This window comes from Condylura cristata, unplaced genomic scaffold, assembly GCF_000260355.1.
Source record: "Condylura cristata isolate star-nosed mole 26May11 unplaced genomic scaffold, ConCri1.0 scaffold00027, whole genome shotgun sequence".
NCBI lineage: Eukaryota > Metazoa > Chordata > Mammalia > Eulipotyphla > Talpidae > Condylura > Condylura cristata.
Window position 1 is genome coordinate 15,666,807 of NW_004567128.1, and position 21,268 is coordinate 15,688,074.

The 21,268-nt window shown below is 42.9% G+C and overlaps 1 protein-coding gene across 7 annotated transcripts in view; it reads right to left on the minus strand.

Moving 5' to 3' along the window:
• The window catches only part of DMD (dystrophin), a 1,782,468-nt gene that overhangs the window by 75,652 nt on the left and 1,685,548 nt on the right, over window positions 1–21,268 (minus strand). For all 7 annotated transcript variants that reach the window (XM_012730298.1, XM_004689936.2, XM_004689937.2 and 4 more), the window contains 4 exons: window positions 17,296–17,370; window positions 6,445–6,646; window positions 4,169–4,254; window positions 1,868–2,025 (listed from right to left, as the gene is read on the minus strand). In XM_012730298.1, the coding sequence (XP_012585752.1) occupies window positions 1,868–2,025; window positions 4,169–4,254; window positions 6,445–6,646; window positions 17,296–17,370 (521 nt within the window). The remainder of the gene's footprint in view (window positions 1–1,867; window positions 2,026–4,168; window positions 4,255–6,444; window positions 6,647–17,295; window positions 17,371–21,268) is intronic.

Here is a 21,268-nt window from a genome sequence, read left to right on the forward strand (position 1 = left end):
GACTAAATTCACAAAACAGGCGTGTGTGTGGGCCCTCCCTGGTGGCGCAGCGGGTTAAAGCACAGCACTGAGAATCTGAAGCCACTTCCGTATGAGTTCGATTCCCGCCTGCCGCCTGCCCCGGAGGAGACCACATGGCGAGCCAGACCTCTCCTGACCCGCCCGCTGCTCCCCTCAGCAGTGTACTTCATCGATCTGCCTGTTCTGCTCCCCACTCTGTCTCTGGTGAAGCCTCTCACCGCCCCTGAGCCTCTGGCCTGTACCCCAGTTCTGTATGAATAAATAAATAAATCTTTAAAAAAAAAAAAAACAGGCGTGTGTGTGTGTGCATGTGCGCGTGTGTGTACCTGCATGAGTTTCACACCAGAACTTCAACAGTTAATTGCAACTTGACTGAAGAGAGAACACTGAGGAGCACAAGTTGTTTCATTTTGGAATGAAATGCAAAAAACTTATCTAGATTACTCTGACTAATTTTCACTGTACAGAAGTTACTGTGTCTCCATTCTGGAGTAGAAATATGAATGCAGTCACAAGCAAATAGAATCTAGAGGAAGTGATAGCCTGTTCATGGGGGTGAGGGGGGTTTGAGTAAGAGCAGCAAAAATGCCATTAATTGCTCCATGTCGATTTTATATTTTCAGGTAGTTTGCAATATTTTTGGCAAAACAATCAGTATATCCAACTCTATGTAAGTGGGCTTATTATGTGTGCATTTAGGCAGTTTGCCCAGTTAGCCCTTCAACAGGTATTCAAACAGTTTTAAATACCTAACGAGGTACCATGTCCTGCCCAACAGCTCTCTTCCAGATTGATTCCAGTCTGTAGTTGAAAACAGCAGTCTGACCCAGTCACTTCTATTGCTCCTTCTATTTGTTCACACAATGAGAATAAACTGGAAACCCCACATAAGGCAAACAGCTCTTAGCATTAAAAACAAAACAAAACAAAACAAACCCCCCCCCAAAAACCCAACAACCTAAGAACACTGAATTATGTGGTACTGGATATATCTCATTCCTCTGGTGCTGGTGGCATTACAAATAGAACTTTTTGTGAAAAACCATCTGGTAATGTATAGCAGAAGACACAAAGCTATTTTTATCCTTTAGTCTGGTAATCCCATTCCGGAGAATTTATCCTAAGGAAAAAATGGCAATCACCGAAAAGAACTGAGTGGCTAATGATGCTTGTTGCCTCATTACTTACCTTACAAAAGACAGAGGCCACCCAAAGGTCAGTCAGTGGAGGCGGCGCCATTTGGGAGGGACAGGGCGGTTCTGAAACCAGCGATGGTGTGGGAAAGGCAACGGGCCCAGAGCAAGAGGACAAGACTCCCCACAAAGTGCTAAGGGAAGGGGGAGTCACCATTTAGGCCTCTGAGTGGTAGAGGCATGCCCAAGCTAGAAAAAGACCTTATTTATTTATTTTTTTTAAGGATAGCTGTGTTAGCTATTTATCAACAGTCATTGAAAGGGAGGCTATCGTGATAGAACTAGGTTAAAAGAAAAACTCAAACTCTTACTTTTCCAAGGTCATTTTTTGATTTACAAAGAGAGTTCTATGGCTGGGAGAACTGGTTTCTCCCTCACGAGCCACGGGAGATTCCCTTGCCTTGCAGCACTTTAACAAAGGGCGATCTCTGCTGTACATGGAGATTTCTTTTCCTGACTTTGGACTGTCCTCTCTCCAAAAACCCAGGGTCTCCGAAGTCATCATTTAAACAGGTCTAACGTATGATCAACCCCTGCCAACCGCCTTTAGGGCCAGCTCGTGTGCAAAACTGAAGCATTACTGTTTGGTTTGTTTCACTCACTTCTAAAATACAACAGAATAAATAGATTACATAGAAAGGTGAATGACTTACAAACTGGAAGCAGCTCCTGACACTCGGCTCAATGTTACTGCCCCCAAAGGATGCGACTTCACCCAGCTGTCTTGGGATTTGGATAGAATCATGCAGGAGGAGGCCCAGCCTGCGCTGGTCACAAAATCCTGTTGAACTGGCCACTTGTTTGAAAAGGTCTACAAGGGAAAAGAAGAAAATGGCCACAATCAAAAAGCAGTGTCATGTGGATGCCAGCAGAACTTACTGACGGACTCAATTCCAGTACCAGTTTTCCAGAAGATTCAGTATCGCCATTGAGAGCCTACTTCTACATTTATGCTGATGCGGACCATACTTTTTATGGACCAAGTTAATTATATGCACGTGTGCACACACACACACACACACACAATCACCAAGTGCACATAAAGTGTGAAGGCTGTTAAGTGAACTACAATCCTACAAGAAGTGCAAATCTACAGTCTCGGTGCTTGGATCTTTCCAAAGCTAGAATATAATTCTTTGGGAATATTTTCTACGGAGGACACAACCTTTACCATAAAATAAATGTTTTAGCATTAAGAACTGTGGAACTGGCTCAAAACATCATCCTCTTTGAACATCAGAGTCAAAGAATGTACCAAACCTGGAACTTTGTGAAATCATAGAAACACTGAGCTGTTGTTGTTTGGTGTGTCATTCTAAATAGCTCCCATCCATTTATACTGTCGCTGATTTAATATGCATCTGCCTTTTGGGCTGAAGAATGATATCCCCTTGAGGACAGGGACCACATTTGGATGAATGTGTCGCGAGTGTCTAGACTAGAACAGCAGGTGCCCAATCCACGTGGGTTCACAGACTGAACAGCTATTCCAAATACTTGTAAGCCCTGTTTTGTTCTCAGAAATAAAATCATTGAAATCATACCTTGTGTTCAAATAAAAGTCGCCCTAAAGGTAAATTCCACAAAGTCTTTCCTCCTCATTAGCTTTAAACACTATGAAATTAAATATCTTGTACTATGATGTCTACGATGGCAGTAAGAAAAATGAGATCACACACATGGCCTTTTACCAGCTCGCCGACACACACACACACACACACACACACAGGTCTTCTTTGCAAAATTATGAATTTTTTCCAAGCCCAGTTTGAGTTTAATATTTTTATTTCACCAATTTCAAACATGTTCTCACTTAATAGTTATTTGAAACATAGGCTCAAATCTCCCTTGATGGTTCCATTTGTATTGCAATGGGCTAGGAGTGTACCATAGGTAAGGTTAAATTATAAAGTAACCTAGAATAAGTCACTACAGTATTTGCAGGAGGAAAACACACAGAAATATGTTATGCCAATCACCTCTTCATATGGTTAAGAAAAGCTGTTCAGTTATTTGTTTCTTTGGTTCTTAGGCTAAGAAATCTCAAGTGGAAACTGTACAACATGGAAGGCTCACAGGGTTTGTGGATTCCGTGGCTTACTCCTGTGGGGAATGAGTGACAGCACACCAAGTGGCTTTGGAGAAACTCCATCTCTGTTATCTCCTGCCCGTCCTTAAGCTCAGCACATCTCCTTATCCCTGTGTGGCTAAGCCTTAGGGGAAGGAGGAAAGGCAAGATCGATGTTTGTTGCATGTTCCTGCCGACACAATTTCTTACAAGCATGTCTAGGGGAAAATCAAATATGGTACTTCACAGTGGAAATGGATGCTGCTTGCTCATTTCTGTTGTTACTCATCTAGCACGTGCTTTTAATTCGGATCTAAAATTTTACACAGAAGAGCCCAGTGGCTAATCAGAAGGAAATTCTACAAGGTTGCTATTTACTGTAGGAAATGGCAAGCTAGCTGTCTTTCGAATAATAAAATTTCCATCATGTCACAGATTTAGATATGTCAGTATAGCCTGCAGTAAGATGACTAAAAAATAAACAATGTTGCTTGAACATGAAAGCTGGATAGTGTTCTTTAAATATGAATTCCAAAGTCTAGGCAAGAACAGGGATTAAATCTTCCTATTTATTTTTCTGTCTTATACAAAAGGGTTAGGAAATCAGACTTTATCCCCGAAGAACGTGTTTTATTCAGACACAGTCAATGTAATGTAAAATAATACTTGGAATGGAGAAGTTAATCCTCATTCTTTACTTAAACACCTGCAATTTAATGTTTGACAGGGAATGACACACACCGAATTTTATGATACTCTAAAAGCAGTTCTACATCTTACATGAAGAGCCTTCTGTCACATAAGAACACTCTGTCATTCTCCATCGAGAACTGAGGTAATTAGCCAACATTAATAAAAGAATACAGAGTTAATATACACGACTTACATCTGTACTTGTCTTCCAAATGTGCTTTACACAGAGAAATGATGCCAGTTTTAAAAGACAGGACGCGGATCCTCCCTGTTCGTCCCCTATTATGAAGAATCAAACCAGAAAACAATTACCGTTACTTGAGCAGACAGTCAACACTTCCTAGTCAAGAAAAAAAGACGTCGTCAGAATGGGGACTCTTAGCCACTCCTTTATTACAATCTTTCTGGACTTCGGTGGGACTTTCAGGACTTCACTATTTATCGGCTGATGACACAGAATGAGATGGAAATATGGTCAAGTTGACCAACGAGTATTTCCCGAATTTTCAGTTCTTAGAAGCTCTCACTTGAACTGCAGGACTAGCTCTAAAAGAAATAGGGGGGAAATCTATTCATCCAAGGCGAGCCACCTAGATTGCGGTCAATCAGTGGAAGAATTGCTACCTGGCACTTAGCTATTTTGGTTACTGAAGCAAATTAACTACTTTGGTTACTGAAGTCCCCAAAATCTCAGCAACTCACAGCTCTCGTCTCAACACACTTTTAGAATTTCATCAAATTGCCCCTTGTTGAGAAGAAAATCCATCACTTTAGGCCACATGACACATAGTATAAAATGTTAATATTTATCTCCATAATAAAAATGATACATTCTGTAAGAGAGCATTCAAATGCATGCTCTTATAGAGCAATTAAAAAATAACCTATTGCTATATCAAACTTTTAACATATGTATGCCTTCTCTACACATAAAGCTGAATACAGCATTCTGTATAATGAATTTATTCACAAGTTCATTCTACCCACAGGGGAATGAGGGTAAGAATGAAAAGGTTTTAATTTCGTAGAAAATGTCTTTCACTAATCTCAGCTTTTATTTTGTAATGGAAAGCAACTGAACCTTAGTTTTTTTTTTTTTTTTTTTTTTTTTTTTTTTTTTTTTTTGTAACTGAACCTTGTACTGCCGGTTTAGAGAAAAAAAAATTTAGGTAAAAAAAAAAATTTGGGTGAACAACATGTTCAATTTCAATTGGTACAACTCACTAAGTTCTTTAATCCAGCAGAAATCCTGGATCCTGAGGCATTAATAAATTCACTAGACTACTGGAAGAGTTTCTCTTTTTCTTTCTCTAAAAAGGGCAAATCATACTTGCACAAACACTATCATAGAGTATGGCACAGGAACTCAGGTCTTCATAAAGTTAAAACTGTCCCCAAATAATTTTTAGATAGGTAGAAGGGAAGTTAGATACTTAGAATCCATTCACCTGTCATCTGCAAAGAAAATGGTACTTAAAAATATTTGGGGGAAGATCTGCACACAAGCCCTCATCCAAGCAAATATTAAGTATACACCACAATCAAACTGCAATATGTGTAAGGGCTTTGTATATAGCTATCAGAATTCAATATCCTCATGGTCTTGAGATGTTAAAGACTATGCCTTATTCAAAATGACAATGAAAGTATATGGTCCTGGCACACGTTTATGACAAAGACGAACAAGGTAATTCCTTTTAGAAAACCTCCCCAGATTTCCAAATAGGGGATGTTCTTGTTGGCACAAATAATTGGGCATGCAATCATTTTGAGGTCTAAGGAGAATTTGGTCAAAGGGAAGCCCCATTCCTTTGGCTATCCTCTTCAATTGTTTTCATGAAGCTCGAGACAACAATTAGAGCCGGGACTACCCCTGTGTGCAGTCCAGAACAAATGAACAGCTGCCCTGGAACTGAGAGAGATGAATAGCGGTGCCGAACTGAGGCTTCATAAAACCTTATTAAAAAAAAAAAAAAAAAAGTCTTCAGTCTGAGGAGCTGAGTTTGCTGCCTGAAGGGCTTGTTTTCATTTTGTTGGGTTTATCAATCTATAATCAGCTGCAAAAATCTCCTGAGTATCAGGTACCAATGTTCAGATCTGGTGATGGCTGTGCTGCCAGGGAGAAGATGCCCCAGGACTGGAAGGAGCAACGCAGATTGTACCGAGGGCTACGTGGGGACTCATTCTACTTTGTGAAAAATGAGTACCTCAAGGTTTGGTTTGTTTTCTGATCTGAGAGCCATCTCCGTTCTAGCTTACCTCCAAGCTTATCAAAATATTTTCAGCTCCAATAAATGCAGAAATGATTTATCACAGTGATGGCATCTTAGGTCACACTGCTTCATGAAACTTTCCTTCCGAGGACCCTATTTCTAGACTGGGGCCCTGTGGTGATGCTAATTACACCTTTGCCACTTCTGTAAGCTGAGCCTCCTGTGGCAGAGTCTGCAAAAAGCTCAGCATACGTACGTATCATAAACATTCAGCAGCCAGTTGAGACACATATCCACGCAGAGAGGGACGTTGACCAGATTGTTGTGCTCTTGCTCGAGGCGATCGTAAATGGTGGTCAGACAATTGATGATCTGCAGGATGTCCATGGGCTGGTCATTTTGCTTGAGGTTGTGCTGGTCCAAGGCATCACACGCAGCTGACAGGCTCAAGAGATCCACTGCAAAAGCAGCAGAAAACCACAAGTGATTTAGAGGTGTGGGGGGTGGGATCTTTTTTTTTTTTTCTTTTACTTTCTTTCATTTGAGAATCCTGGCCAGGTTGTCTTCTACCCTTTATTATTTGTTCTTTGTCAACAGAGCCATTTCTGCGTACATAAGAGAGGGGGGAAAAATCAACCTGTGTCACTAGGGATTTTCAAAGTGTTCCCGACAACACTCTCTTCTATTAGTTTTAGAGGTCAGTTAGACTAATTTGTATGGTTAGGGCTGTGTAAACTATACTTGGAGCTATGCATTTATAATCATTAAGGGTTTTTCTCCTTGAAATATCAGTTACCTCACAATCTCATTGCTACTTTAACATTAGGTGAAAAAATAATCAACTTCACTAAAATTTTCTACAGTGCAACTAACGTCACTGTATATCTATTGAGTTTTCAGAGCTCAGGCTCACTTAATTCTTCTTTCACCTTCAAATTGTACTTTCCAGTGTACTTTTCGAGTCCTCTAAGAATTTCCTGAAGCTGGGGAAGGGGGAGTTGCCTTGATCTGAGGTGGTATTTAATCATATATACTGAAAGACCAAAATTTAGCAAAAGTGAAATCTCAACTTTGTCCAGCATCAGCAAATCACAAATTGCAAGTGTCTTGGACAGTGGCTTTCTCTAAAGCCAAAATTTATTAGTCAAATCATATGTACAACAGCATCACTTTTATAACAGCTTCGACACCTAAGCTCTGGTCTGAATTCTCAGTTCTTTGAGAGGAGGAATCAATGATAATGAAGTAAATCTCTCACGCAGAAAGGTGGAAAAGAGGCAATACAATATAAATGCAGCCACAGATAAACAGCTCACCAACAATACTAAAAAGAGACAAACATGAAACCTCCATCTCCATGTATTTCATTAATTGTTTGTGGCGAGTTCTAATCACATGTTAAGAAAACAACAACAACAAACAGTGGTTAATAGCGATGTCGTGCACATTTTTCTCTTGTAATAATAATAAAAAATGGTAACCTTTAAAGTTTTCCTGGAAGCATGAAGGAACACTGGTGGTGGAAGTGAGAGGCTTTTCTCCTTTGTCTTTCACCCCCCAAGAGCAAAGATCTGTTTTTCCAAATGCCCTGGACTAATCGGATTCATAACATTAAAATACAGACACCCTTTTCTTTTGCTTCAAAAATACTCTAAATACATGGGCCTCCCTGGTGGCACAGGGAATGGGATAAGTCTCAGCACTATGAAACTCTCAGCAGCCACTGCAGCAAGAGTTTGATTCCCGGCCAAAGAGCTGACCCACCTGGCCTGGCAGCCCTCACCTGGCCTGACAGCCCTCTCCTGACCCGCCCGCTTCTACCCCGTCGGCAGTGTATTTCAGTACATCTGCCTGTTCTGCTCCCCAGTCGCTGGTGAATCCTCTCACTCCCACACCTCTGGCCTGTACCCCAGCTCTGTATGCATAGGTAATTGAAATAAGTATTAAAAAAAATACTCTATCAAAGGCCATGGCCACTTGGCAAGAAAGTTAAGACTTTATGTAAAGTGAAAGAAAGGAACCTAACTTGACTTGAAGGAGGGAAGGAGAAAAATGAATAAAGGAGAAAAAGGTCCAGCCAGACTGAGGGAGAAAGAGCGAGGCATGGGCAGAAACATACTCATTCTGTCCTGTGTGCTGTGCTTCCTCCCTGGACACAATTTCAAGTACAGGTAGGGTGTCACCCAGCACACCACTCCCACTGTAGGAGAGAAGAATGGATTTCTCCAAATAGTAATATTCCCCATGTATTTCTATATTGAAGGAAGGTATGGAAAGCTTGCCACTTTTCTGCCACTTTCTTTCTTGGGCCTGTCTTAATAAATGTTTTGCCTTATTTCCAGGGATATAAGAACCAAGAAGTGAGCATTTTTAGATTACTTTTGTGTTAAGCGTCCAATGTTCCTATGTGATGGAAATAAACAGTAAAATTGCACGAACTTGATTTTATCTGGTCTATTCTTATCTGTGTAGAGGTGAATGGGTAACACGCAGAATAGAAAATCCAGAGTATAAATATCTCCAAAGGGGGAGCAAAGCAATTGCTCTAAAATAAGAGGAGCAAAAGGTGACACCGTGAGGCAAGAAACACTGCAACGTGCTCTGCTAGAAGCGGATATGGTTCCACGCTGGAAAGATCGCCCACAGAAGATTGGAGAACACACTTTCTCAAACAAACAATATCAAATGGGATTCCTCTTTATGGAACAATTCTTCAAAAACTCTTGTTTGGGTATACAAAACTGAAACCAGGATCTTGAAAACAGGTAGGAAACTCGATAGGGACCATTTAATTGCCACACAGACTTACACTTATTATTCAAAATGAGCACCTGTAAAAACTCTTTGAATTTTTTTTCATTGAAATAATAAACATAATGATTAGCTGTTTCTTGAGGACTCGACAAGCAACCAACAGATAAATTTTGTGAAGCTAAGCCTTTTGATTCACTCTGGGAACTTCCATTTACAAAGAAAAAAACAAAACAAAACAAAACACTGATACCCTTCACTGTATTTGCTAGGGGAGTTATTTTGAAACTATGTAAAAATCCAAGTGTGGTCTAGTCAACTGTCTTTCCAGAAAAGTCACAGTGGTGGACGTTGGAGCTTTTGACAGCGGCCGTTTGATCGCCCCCTCTGGCAAAGGGGTCCCTGGGGTGAGACCCTCTTTGCTGCGCAGGAAAAAACAGAGATTGGAAGGAGGGAGCCCTAACCCCGGGAAGCGATTAAAGCCAAGTGAGGCTCTGGTTTTGCCTTCTTTCCAGTGTTAACTATCATTTTCCACATATGCTGCAAATGAGCTGAGGCACAATTAGTGTCTTTTAGGTAATCGTCATCATCCAGAGCTACAAAGCACCTTTAGAATCATGCTCCAGTTGTGAGCACCGACCCCAGAGGAAAGGCCACTTTCTCAGGGCGTTATGGCAGGATGCCCGAGTTTGCCCGTTCCTCATGGAGGAACATATTGCGAAGCACAAAGTGGGTGACAGAAAATATCCTGACAGACTTTAGAAGAAAAGAAAATCATCCTGCGTCCCCCTCCTAGAACAGTGGGAGATGTGAGACTTGTTAATGTATTAATAATCCTCTGACAGTCACCCTTGTGACTTTAGGAGTTAAGTCTCAGCGCTACCATCCCGATGGCCTGAGTTCCATCCCCGGCCAGGGATCTGACCTACAGGGCACAGCACATCTCTCCTTACCCACCCGCTGCTCCCCTCAGCAGTGGACTTCAGTAGATCTGCCTGCTCTGCTCCTCTCACCCCTGCCTCCTGCCCCAGCACCTCTGGCCCAACACCCCAGTTCTAGTATACATAAACAAATCTTTAAAAGAAAGTAATCCTGTAACCTAACTCATGCAGGCAGACCAAGGTCTCGGGGGAGGGGGCCCCGTGGGAGAGCTGCTCTGTGCTTGCTTACACTATGGACGCAAACCAAGAGGTGCGTGTGGGGACAGGTGACTTTTGGCTACAATGCACATTCTATAGGCAGTGTACTTTCAAGCCTGAAGGACTTTCCAAGCCAATACTTGCACAGCAAGAAAGACAGTGCACGTTGTTGTTGTTCTCTGTGCCATGAGGGTTAATTCCAGCGGCTCTGGAGTTGACGCGAGATGGTCTTGATCAAAGCAAGGAGAAGTGCCTGACTGCACTGAGGCACACTCACAGTGCACAGGTCACCACCCCCGTTTCACTGACAGCACTAACACTGACCATTTCTATTTGGTCTTGGTGAGCCCGCTGGAGACCAGTGGGTTTGGTGCTGGCTATGTAGGAAGACTGTGAGGAGAGGGCCAGTAAGCTAGAAGAAAGCCTGGCTGGGACTCCCGTGTGTGCTTCCTGGTTTCCCAAGTGCTTTGCGCTCATAGCAGTGGTTCTTCATCCAAGAGACAAAGTGCATCCTGGTGCGGCCCTGACTCAGAAGGCGCTTGGAGTTGCACCCGCCTCCCCACACAGGTGCGCACTGAGCCAGCCTGCAGTGGGGTGCATGGTCCAGCTCCGCATTAGAAAATGCAGCCTTTTCCTGCAGTGAGCTGCCTACCTGCAAGCACGGTCACATAGGTCTGTGCATCCTCTTTAACAATAGAGCCTAACTGTTGTAAAAGGGCAATCAATGTCAGATTCAAGTTTGTTTAGAAGACCCTGGCCTATTTTCAGCTAAAAATATGGTGAAGGCACTGTTACAAAGAAAAACAGTGATTCTCATAAAAGGGATGAAAATGAGTCGTTGATGCTGGACGCCAAACTCTCCTCGTTTGAAGGAGCACAGCCTTTGAAATTGGTTCTCGATAATGACACTTTCTAGTGGAATTTGGAAATGGCAGAACTCGAACCTCAGGGGCTAGCCAAGTGGATGAGAAGGGAATTGCTAACTGTCGGCAGGTCTGCCAGAAATCCAACTCCTTGGCTGCCTAGCAAAAGCACGGACTTCCGGTGGTCTCTTGAGCTTCACCTTCCCTGGCCTGCAGGTGAAGGTCCGAACAAAGGACCGGGCCACGCCTGGCAGGCCACTTACAATTCAAAGATAATTCAAGTGGGATGTGAACATGCAGGTGTTTCCTACTTCATCACAGTTTTCTTTGTCACACTTACTCATGTCTGGATGGGGACTACAAGTAAGCTTCGGAGGCTGGTGATACCCAGAAACAAGATATCATGGCTGTCAGCTGGATGTAAGGGCAAGGATCCCACGGAGACTGAGGAAATGGATGACGCCTTGCCCACACCTCACTGAAGCGGGGCTGTCTGAACTAGTGGACAAGTCAGACCCAATTTTTCTGTATTGAGCCAATCTGCCGCCTAATCATTGGGAAGAGGTGGAAAGGGGACACCCTGGGATGTCTTTCTTGCTACCAACTGAACAGGAACTAGTCCAGAAACTCAGAAAGCAAGGGCCATACTTCATGTGCGGGTTGGGATGGGGTGGGGGAGTTTTCGAATAAAATTAATAAGGAAGAAAGGGCAGATGTTTGTGAAAAGGAAGGAAGCCATCAAACATGTTAAAAGGGGAAAATTGAACATACTGTTGGTGCCTAGAAAGAGATTTCGAATGAGAGAGTAATATGCTCCCTTAGATATGACTCACATACCCTTTGAAAGAGCCAGGCAGGGGCCAGGGCAGTGACCACTCTGAAGTGAACTGGGTGAGGCCAAGCAGTGGTCACTGTGACCCTGACTTCACGGAGCACTACTCAAGTGGTTATGCCTTTGGGTGCTTTCACAGATAGGTCAGCTATTAAGGACCTGTGTCTAGAAGCACCCTGTGGGAATATCCACCCAGTCAGTTCTGGAGAACCGATTTACAGTCAACTTTATGAACTCTCTATGCCATTCATTGCAGTGTTGTACAGTCAAGTAAGGTATTGGGTAGAAGGCAGATAGATAGATCTGCTGTCATTCTCATCTGTCATAATACTATGTGCCCCAAAAGGCCCCAATGGTTTGCCCCGTTAGTGTTTGAGAAAAGTCGCAAATAGATGGGGAAACAACTGGGCGCTTAGGTCACAGAGGAAGAATTAAATTTAATTAGGTGGGCCCACTTTCCCTAAATTGAAAAGGTAAAAATGCTACGCGGCTGGTCACGGGGGTTTCAGTGGCACACCCAAACCCAAACTTAGGAGTGACTACTGATCTTGGCCTGGAGAAGTCAACATTGTAGTAGCTCATGTTTCTTTCCAGTGACAGAGAAGACACTTGTATGCCAGAGAAGTGCCAGGTCTGGTAGAGCAAAGAGCATGGGACCACTTGAAATGCAAAGCCCTCATGAGAATTGGGAGTTGGTCTAGGAATACCTGGCCAGGCAGAACTTTGAGTGAGAAAAGACCTAGTGTATAGCAAGCACTCGGAGGTAGCCCAGAACAAATGAGAAGCGTGGGAGGTACAAGCCACTTTCAAACAGCATCAGCACCAGGAACTTGTGTCCACCGTTCTCTCCCCAGTGTGCGACTAACTCAGTGGCACTGGGTACATTTTAAACAGGACTACAGCGCCTTCCTCCTGGGGATCGAGAAGGTTCCTATTATGGGACGTCCCCTGTTTGGCCAGTCCTATCTGTCAAACCATGACAGCTGAGAATATGAGTGCAGTTAATTCAGTTACGTTCTCAAGATACCCTGAAATCTGAAATAAGGGCCTCAAACCTATGTGAAAAATGATCCTTGGTATATGGGAAAGTAGATTTGGGCAGGGTGGGGGGAGAAAAGAATTCCACGGGGTGGGGAGGCCTCTTGCCTTGAGGCAGGCTGGAGCTGTGACCCACAGCCTGCCTTTAATGCCGCCGCCTTCCCCTGCGATCGATGCCCTGTGTGAGCCATGTTACTGGAGGTGTGCGAGTCTTCTTGAGCAGCTTAGCGCTGTCTAATGCTGCCCTTGGTCTGCTCCCAAAGGTGAGGTGCATTTACCAAGAGGCAGCACATTTTTCACTTGGTTTGTGTGGGCAAGGTGCGTCTGGCTGCTGTGACTTTATTCAGATGACTTCAGGCTGTACACAATCTCTGTTGTGTGATGCAGCTGGTGACCAGAAGCAAATTGTTCTCTATTCCTTGTTTGCAAAGTATCTGTCACATTTATTCCCTGCAGTATATTTAGCCCTATGGTTTGGGTTCTCTCCAAACCACCGTACACTAATAAACTAAATACATGGGCTTTGTTAAGTGCACTTTTATTTCTGCTCTTAGAACTTGGCTATATTTTTAATTTTAGAGGCTACACACCTAAGGAGGATCATCAGAAAGACACAAGGAGAAAGAAAAAGCTTATGGTCTTCGTAACTTTCAAAGAGGTACCGGCTCTATCAACCACCTTACAAATCCTCCTTAGCAAGATTTTCTTTTTGTGTCTGCTTCTCTGTCGGGTTTAATTTTCATTCACAATGAGTTCAAAGGCAATACGGAGTCAGGTGACATTAAACCGATTACTAACTAGGGACTTTATAGGCCAGTGGTGGGTGATGCTCTCGACATAAATAGCAAATTCTCGATTGTGGATAAAACTGTTATTTGGGTTTCTGCAATATTGAAGCTTTGATGGTGAAGTATAAAAAATAAGAACAAGTGCTTTATGGCCATAGCACTGCATACTTTCGAAGGCATCTGTATTTCAAACTGCTCACTGACATCAGGAAATCACTAAGATAACATCATTAATTTTCATTACAGTAAGAGTTGGTAGATGCTACTTCCTTCGGTTGGCAAGCTAGCCAGGGCAAGTTTTATTTGCCTGCAACACAGACAATAGCTCTTTATCATGGCTTTGCCGACAGACATGATGGAAAGGTCGGAAGATAAACATAAGCAAATAGAAAATTGAGGGGGAAGTTCTTAAAATTAGCTAGTGGAAAGTTCACTGCATAATGTGACCGAACATATTTTCATTAATAAAAGCATCTGTGGACCCTTCCACATGTCCACTACACAAGAAACCCTCCTGGCATTCTGGAGCATTCAGTATTTAATTTAGATGAAACAGCCTAAGTCTGCAGATCCTTTTCAAACATGCGAGAAGACATGCTCAGAAAGAAATGCTGAGAACTTCATCTGCTTCAAAGTGGGAAATTCTACACTCTCCACACAGAGCTTAACTTTGTGACCAGGTTATAACCTCAAAAGGCCAAAATTGTTGATAACAGCAAATGTCCTCATTTCCCCCACCATTTACCAGACGTGTTAACATAAATTGAAATGCCAATGAGACACCTGTGAAGAGAATCCCTTTTCAACAGCAGAACTGAATCGTGCCAAAACCCAAAGTCAAAAGGAGCAGGATGGAAAGAGGCGGTCATCAAAAAGTCCTCCATCTTATTACTGCACACTTTCATAGTCTAACCTGGAACAGGTGACTGGTGACCTCCTCGGAAATTTTAGGGTCTCCCAGAATGTACTGTCACCATGGCGCTTCAAAATAGCCGTTTCATGATTACTCTGGGGTGGGGCTAGGCCAGGAGAAGAAAAAGAGACCGAAGACTTTCTCCATCCAGCCTTCCGACACTGCCCCTCCCAAATGGCCTCTTTGCAGCCATGCTAATATTTAAAGGTCCCTAAGGAAATCTTCGGCCCAGGGAATCCCTTAAAAGCCACTTAAAGTTGGCAGCTATATAGCTGAAACCTAAGAGTTTCAGACTATAAGCTAGAGGGAAATGGAAGCCTAAATTCACTTTCATTCATGCATCCATTCCATGAAAACACATTAAAGCCTCCTCTGTGCCTGGAAAAATTTTTCCTAAGCATTGGAGACACCAAGAGGAAGAAGAAAAACCTACTCTTTTGTTGCAAATAATTCTACTTCTAAGACTTTTCTTCTTCAGCACCCTGTAAAAAAAAGCATGGCAGATCAACGACGACTGTCCTGGACCATATAAGCTAGCCTCTACGAACCCCTAGTCAGTCAGACCCCATTCTGAAAGACTTGGCAGCCCGGGTTCACGGCCCTTCTCTCTTCCCTCAGCTTGGGCCCAACGCTGGATGATTCCACATTGATAGGAAGGCCTCGGGCACCATCGCAGCCTCTCAGTTCCTCAGCTTCCTATTTCAGCTCCATGGAAATTCCCATCAACTCCACTCTGCCATCCACTCAAATGGCCATAGCCTGGGCCTGTCAGGAGAAACTGTTCCACTTCTGAAATCACATTTGCCTATGCTCCTCTGTCACCACAACTTTTGGCCTTCCAGTTACTTCCACGCTACCCTTTTCTCTACCCACTGAATTGGCTGCTTCTTGATCCTTGTGCCTTCTAATCACCAGCCCCAGCTGCATTCATAGCATCTCCTATCTCACAGACATGATAAATAACACTTTTACCACTTAACCAATCTTTTGCCTAAATCCTCACTTTTCTTGCCCAGCTGTCCTCTGCCCACCCTGGGATGGAACCATCTGCCTCTTGACTGCTGAGTGTGCCTGGAGAAATAAGGCACCCCTGCAGACTGGAGCTGCTGCAAACGCTCAGCAACACAATGCTGCTCCTCAAATTCGCCCTTTCTCTTACTCTCCCCACAAAGGTAGACCCAACCTTCCTCTATTCACTACACAGCAACTCTCCTCCACCTGCACACAGTAACCCCTACAAGGGAATCCGTCACCTTGCTACCAGGCCTCTTCAGTTACCTGGACCTCAATGCCACCAATCAGAGTAGAAGAGAAGTGCCTCATCTTTCTCTCAGGCTCCTGATTACCACCCTTATCCCCTGCGAACTCGCATTTCGTATCTTTTCTTCTTGAGTTGATACTTACAATCTCATCCTCTCATATCCATTTAAGTAGACTTGCGTACCCACATAGTATGTGGTACTGTAACCTCTTCGTGCCTTCTCTCTCCCCCTCTGGCCGTTCCTTTGCAGTCCCGCCTGCACTGTTGCCCTCTGTCCGAAGTGTGCTTGTCCTACTCTACACTCGTCCCCCACCTAGCACCCACCTGCTGATTCTGGCGTATTGCTAGTGTCTCCCTAGCTCCACATCTTCATGCCCAACTCTATGGTGCAAGCTTAGATGACTAAAACTGCTCAACGTTGTCTCTCGCCATCAGATCTACAACCCATACCCCAGCCCATCCATGGTCTCTTCCACATCCAGAATGATCTTTGAACACAAAAATCCCATTCACGTCTTCCCTTCACCCAGACCTCTCGGCACTGAGATCTAAATTCTTTTTCTGGAGCTTAGCAAGCACTTCACAGTATGGCCCCCTGAGTCTCTCCCTGGACAGCATTTCCCCACTGCTCTTCCCTGGACCTCTATGCCTCAGCCTTGCTGAAGTATCTCCAGTTCTAGACCAAATCTCCAGGTCTCAGCTCATGTTATTCCTTCTGACTAGATGAGTTCTTCCTCAAGGGAGCGCTACTTTGAAATTGTCTCTTTACTTTCCCCAAGGGTACCCACCAAGCCTGGAGATAGAGACAGTATCACTTAGAAAATCAGATTGTACACAATTCCTGCAAACCTCAGATACACTCACCCTGTGCACGCCCTCTATGTCTCTCTGTAGACCGAGTTCCAAAAGGGTAGGGGCATGTCTGTTTTAGCAACATACTGGTGCATGAAAGCACTCATGCCCAGAGTTCACCTTGCTAACACTCATGAAAAGTAGGTGATGAAAAGACAGAGCTTCATGGTGCTTCAGGATGTCCCCACTCAAGTGTAATATCTAGCAAAAGTCAAAAACCAGTTCTGTCATTTTTCTTGTCTCACAACATTTCATCTGAACATTAGCAATTCAAGCTAATCAACCACACACATCTGTGAACCTCAGCTTGAATAAGGAAGCCACAGTCTCCTAATCCTAAATATATTTTGTAAGAAGAGGAAATAGAAGTAGAATTGAGGCCGATAACTCAAATCTCCTAACATAAGTCTCCATGCTAATGCCATTATCTGCACAATAAAAATGGTCAACAACTTACCAATTCAACATCAGTAGCCGAGGAACCATCCTATAACAGACTCTAGGTATATATTAGGAAAAAGATGCTTTAAAAAAATGGACTCTTTGTTGTAACTGGACTTGTGCTGGCTATGTCTCTCTTCTCTAAGTGAAAATAGCAAGACCCACTTTTTTTTTTTCTTTTTAAGCAAAGAGTAACTATGAGGATCTCTAAGCACTGATTAATACTTACAGCAAAGGGCCTTCTGCAGTCTCCGAAGCTTCATGGCTGTCCTATAAGCTGAGAATCTGACGTTATTCAGGTCAGCTGAAGAAAAAAAGCAGGAGAAACAAAGATCATTTGTTACTTCATTAGAAAGCACAGGCAAAAACCCCCAATGATTTTCCAACAGATAACAAAAATTGGCTAGGAAAGAAAACTCTCTTGTATATGCCTCAAATTTTGGGAGATGAAATTCTGTCAATGTGGGAAAAGAAAAAAAAAAAAAACATCTTTTTTGCTCTTTGACAATCAGGAAAGATTCTATGAAGAAATTATGGTGGGAGAGTCTGCTGGGCATTCACTCCCAAAAGGAAAATGGACAACCCTTCCTGCCCCCGAGGCTGGAGTCTTGATTCTATTGGACTGAATCTTGGAGTGAATCTACCCAACATTAAGGAGAACAAGAAAAACATTAACAAAATAGCTATGAGAACTTAGCAAACAATCAAGTAGCAATGCAATGTTTTGTTTTTTTTTTTTTCTGATTACAAAAGTTAAACCTGTTCGCTGGAGAAAACTTAAAAAATAAAGAAAATAGGCCCTCCCTGGTGGCGTGGCGGGTTAAAGCACAGCACTAAGAGCTTAAGCCACTTCCTCATGAGTTCGATCCCCGCCTTCCCTGGAGGTGACCACATGGCGTGGCAGACCTCTCCTGACCCGCCTGCTGCTCCCCTCAGCAGTGTACTTCGTCCATCTGCCTGTTCTGCTCCCCACTCTGTCTCTGGTGAAGCCTCTTGCCACCCCTGAGCCTCTGGCCTGTACCCCAGTTCTATATGAACAAATAAATCTTTTTTAAAAAATAAATAAATAAAAGAAAACAAATCATCCATAATCCCATTACCTAAAGATATGCACTGGTATCATTTTGAGCATTTTTTGCCCTACATGTCTATGTGAGAAGCCTTGTAAAATTTAGTTTGATTTAAAACAATCATTCTAATATTCAGCACAGATTGAAAACTCAACAATTTATGCTACTGTGGTTTCTACAGTCGCTTGTTTATTAATTTCCAACTCATCTCACATACAGAAAGCTATATATGGAAGATGCCTTCACTGCAATCTATGCACATCTTGATTCATATGAGCTGAATATTTTTTTCTAGCATTTCTATGCATTTATGTTTCCAAACCAGTTCCAAAAAATCTCCTTGAAGGCCAGCACTATTCTGTCATATGTCTCAGTGACTTAATCAATGAAAAAGGAGGTCGAAAACATTTAAGGGACTGGCAGACTTAATGCATAAATGAACGTTAAGAATGAAAGGGAAAGTATACTGGCAAACACGACAAACTGCCGGAATCAAATAGTACCCACAATGCCGATGTTAACTAAGTAGGAGAGGAATAATTTAATCCATACCAAAGTCACTTGGGTCAACACTATTAGCATTATAGCCTTTGCAGAAACCAAACCTAAAAACCTGACTTTGAAATTAGGGGGGATGGAAATGACATTTGTAATTTACGTGAAGATATTTAGCATGAAAATAAAAAAGACTGACAGTAACAAATGCTGGCAAGGATATAAAGGCAGCTAAAACTCTCACACACTGGGAATATAAAATAGTATGATAAGTAGTAGGATTTGGAAATGCAGTGTAGTGGTTTCTTATGCAATTAAACATGCATCTATCTTATGACCCAAATAGTCTATTCCTATTTACCCCCAAGAAACAGTAACATGTTCATTAAAAGATGTGTGCATGGATGTCTATAGTAGCCAGAAACTGAAAACTAAACAGTAGAAGAATGAATGAATAAATCATGGTTGTCACATAGTGGGATAGTATTCTACAATAAAAGGAATTAACTAGCTATAATGCAACAGTATAAACTGAGGTGAATAACATTATACTGAGTTAAAAAAGCCAGACAAGGGACCTCACTGGTGGTGCAGCGAGTTAAAGCACAGCACTGAAAAGCTAACGCCACTTCAGCATGAGTTTGAGCCCTGTCCTGGAGGTGACCCACATGGCATGGCAGACCCCCCCCTGACCCGCCTGGTGTTCCCCTCAGCAGTGTATTTCAGTCAGTCGGCCTGATCTGCTCCCTACTCTGTCTCTGATGAGTCCTCTCACCGCCCCTGCACCTCTGGCCTGTACCCCAGTTCTGTATGCATAAAATAAATACATCTTTAAAAAAAAAAAGCCAAACACAAAAGTATAAAAACTGCTTGATTCCACTTATAGAAAATTCTGTAAGAGTCAGAACTCTCCTATAAAGAAGGAAAAGAGAAAGACAGTAAAAGCTGAAGTGGGGTGGATGAGTAACTGACCACACAGGACACATTTCAGGTCACTGAAATGTAATTTGCTTTGACTGCTGTGGAGGTTACATGGGTGTTGTGTTTGTCAAAAATCAAACTACACATGGCAAATGGATGCTGTTTGTTGTGTTTAAATTATGCTTTCATAAAGTCAATTTTAAGAGTTTAACAAAACCCTCCCGTGGACAGAAGCATATGATGCATGCGTGTGTTGGCTTAAGCTGCACTACAGAGGCGGTTAGTAGTTTTAATCAGGAATACACACTGCAGGGGGCGTTGGCTGGCAATTCATCAAAAAGCCTCACACCAGAGGCGGTCACTGTAAATGCTTTAGCTATCTTTAGCTCCTATGACACCAGGAGTTTCATTAATTATCCTAATTAACATTAGATGGGCTTGCCTTGGTGACAGTAGTACTTTGCAAATTATGAAGCCTGTGGAAAGATTTAGAAACATTCCCCACCTTTCATTAACAAGGTGTAAGAAGATTCTAGCATGCCTTCCACCTTTAAAATGGCGCCCTAGGCTGGATTCCAAAATCCACTGGCTGTGGTTCATTGCATTTCTTGGTTGCCTGAATTCCACAATATGGCTGACAGAATCCTGCTGTTACAGAAGAGGTTTGTGAGCTTGAGTGTGCATCGTAATCATCTGGCAGGCTGGTTAAAATAAAGATTCCTAGGCCACGCTGTCTGAGTCCGTAGATCTGAGAAGGGATTGAAAATATGCATCTCAGAGTATCACAGATCCAGGTGGTGCTGCTGGTTGGGGGACCACACTTCGAAGAGGACTGTGGTCGATGTACAATGTGGGCCTGTCATGTCAAACACTCAAAAAGGCAGAGCTGTGATTTCATTGTGCCCTTGGCCCATGCTTTAAGATCATTTTTTTAAAAGATTTATTTATTTATGCATACAGAACTGGGGTACAGGCCAGAGACGCGGAGGGTGAGAGGCTTCACCAGAGACAGAGCGGGGAGCAGAACAGGCAGATCGACAAAGTATACTGCTGAGGGGAGCAGCGGGCGGGTCAGGAGAGGTCTGCCGCGCCATGTGATCACCTCCGGGGCAGACAGGAGTCGAACTCACGCGGAAGCGGTCTTAGATTCTCAGTGCTGTGCTTTAACCCGCTGCGCCACCAGGGAGGGCCTTTAAGATCATTTTGTGCCCTGTGGCAGATAAATGTTCAGATATGTGACTGGTTCTGAGACTGACTTTCATTATAAACTGGCAGCCAAGATATAGATAACAAGCTACTCCAGCTACCAAACACCTACTAAGGAGACCATACGAAGGTCCTTGTTACCCAGAGTGCCATTCGAGCACCCACAGCATCTCCATCTCCATGGAGCTTTTTAGAAATGCAGAATTGCAGGCTCCACCCAGATCGCGTCAGGCTCAACATGCTAACAAGATCCCCAGATGATGCACATGGTCTCAGGTATAGTCAAGTTTTTAATTGTACATTTTAACATTTCATGTTGTTAAAGTTCAAGTATAAACTGTATAAAGACCTGTGTTGTCTTCTGTTTTACTTTTTATCTGTTTCTGTTCCATTTTGCAGACTTCCAGAATATTTAATAGCTATTCAATCACAGCAAAAACTTGCATCTGGAATATATGGGTGGGTCGCATTTCTGATGAATAGTAGTAAAAAGTATTCGATAAATTATAA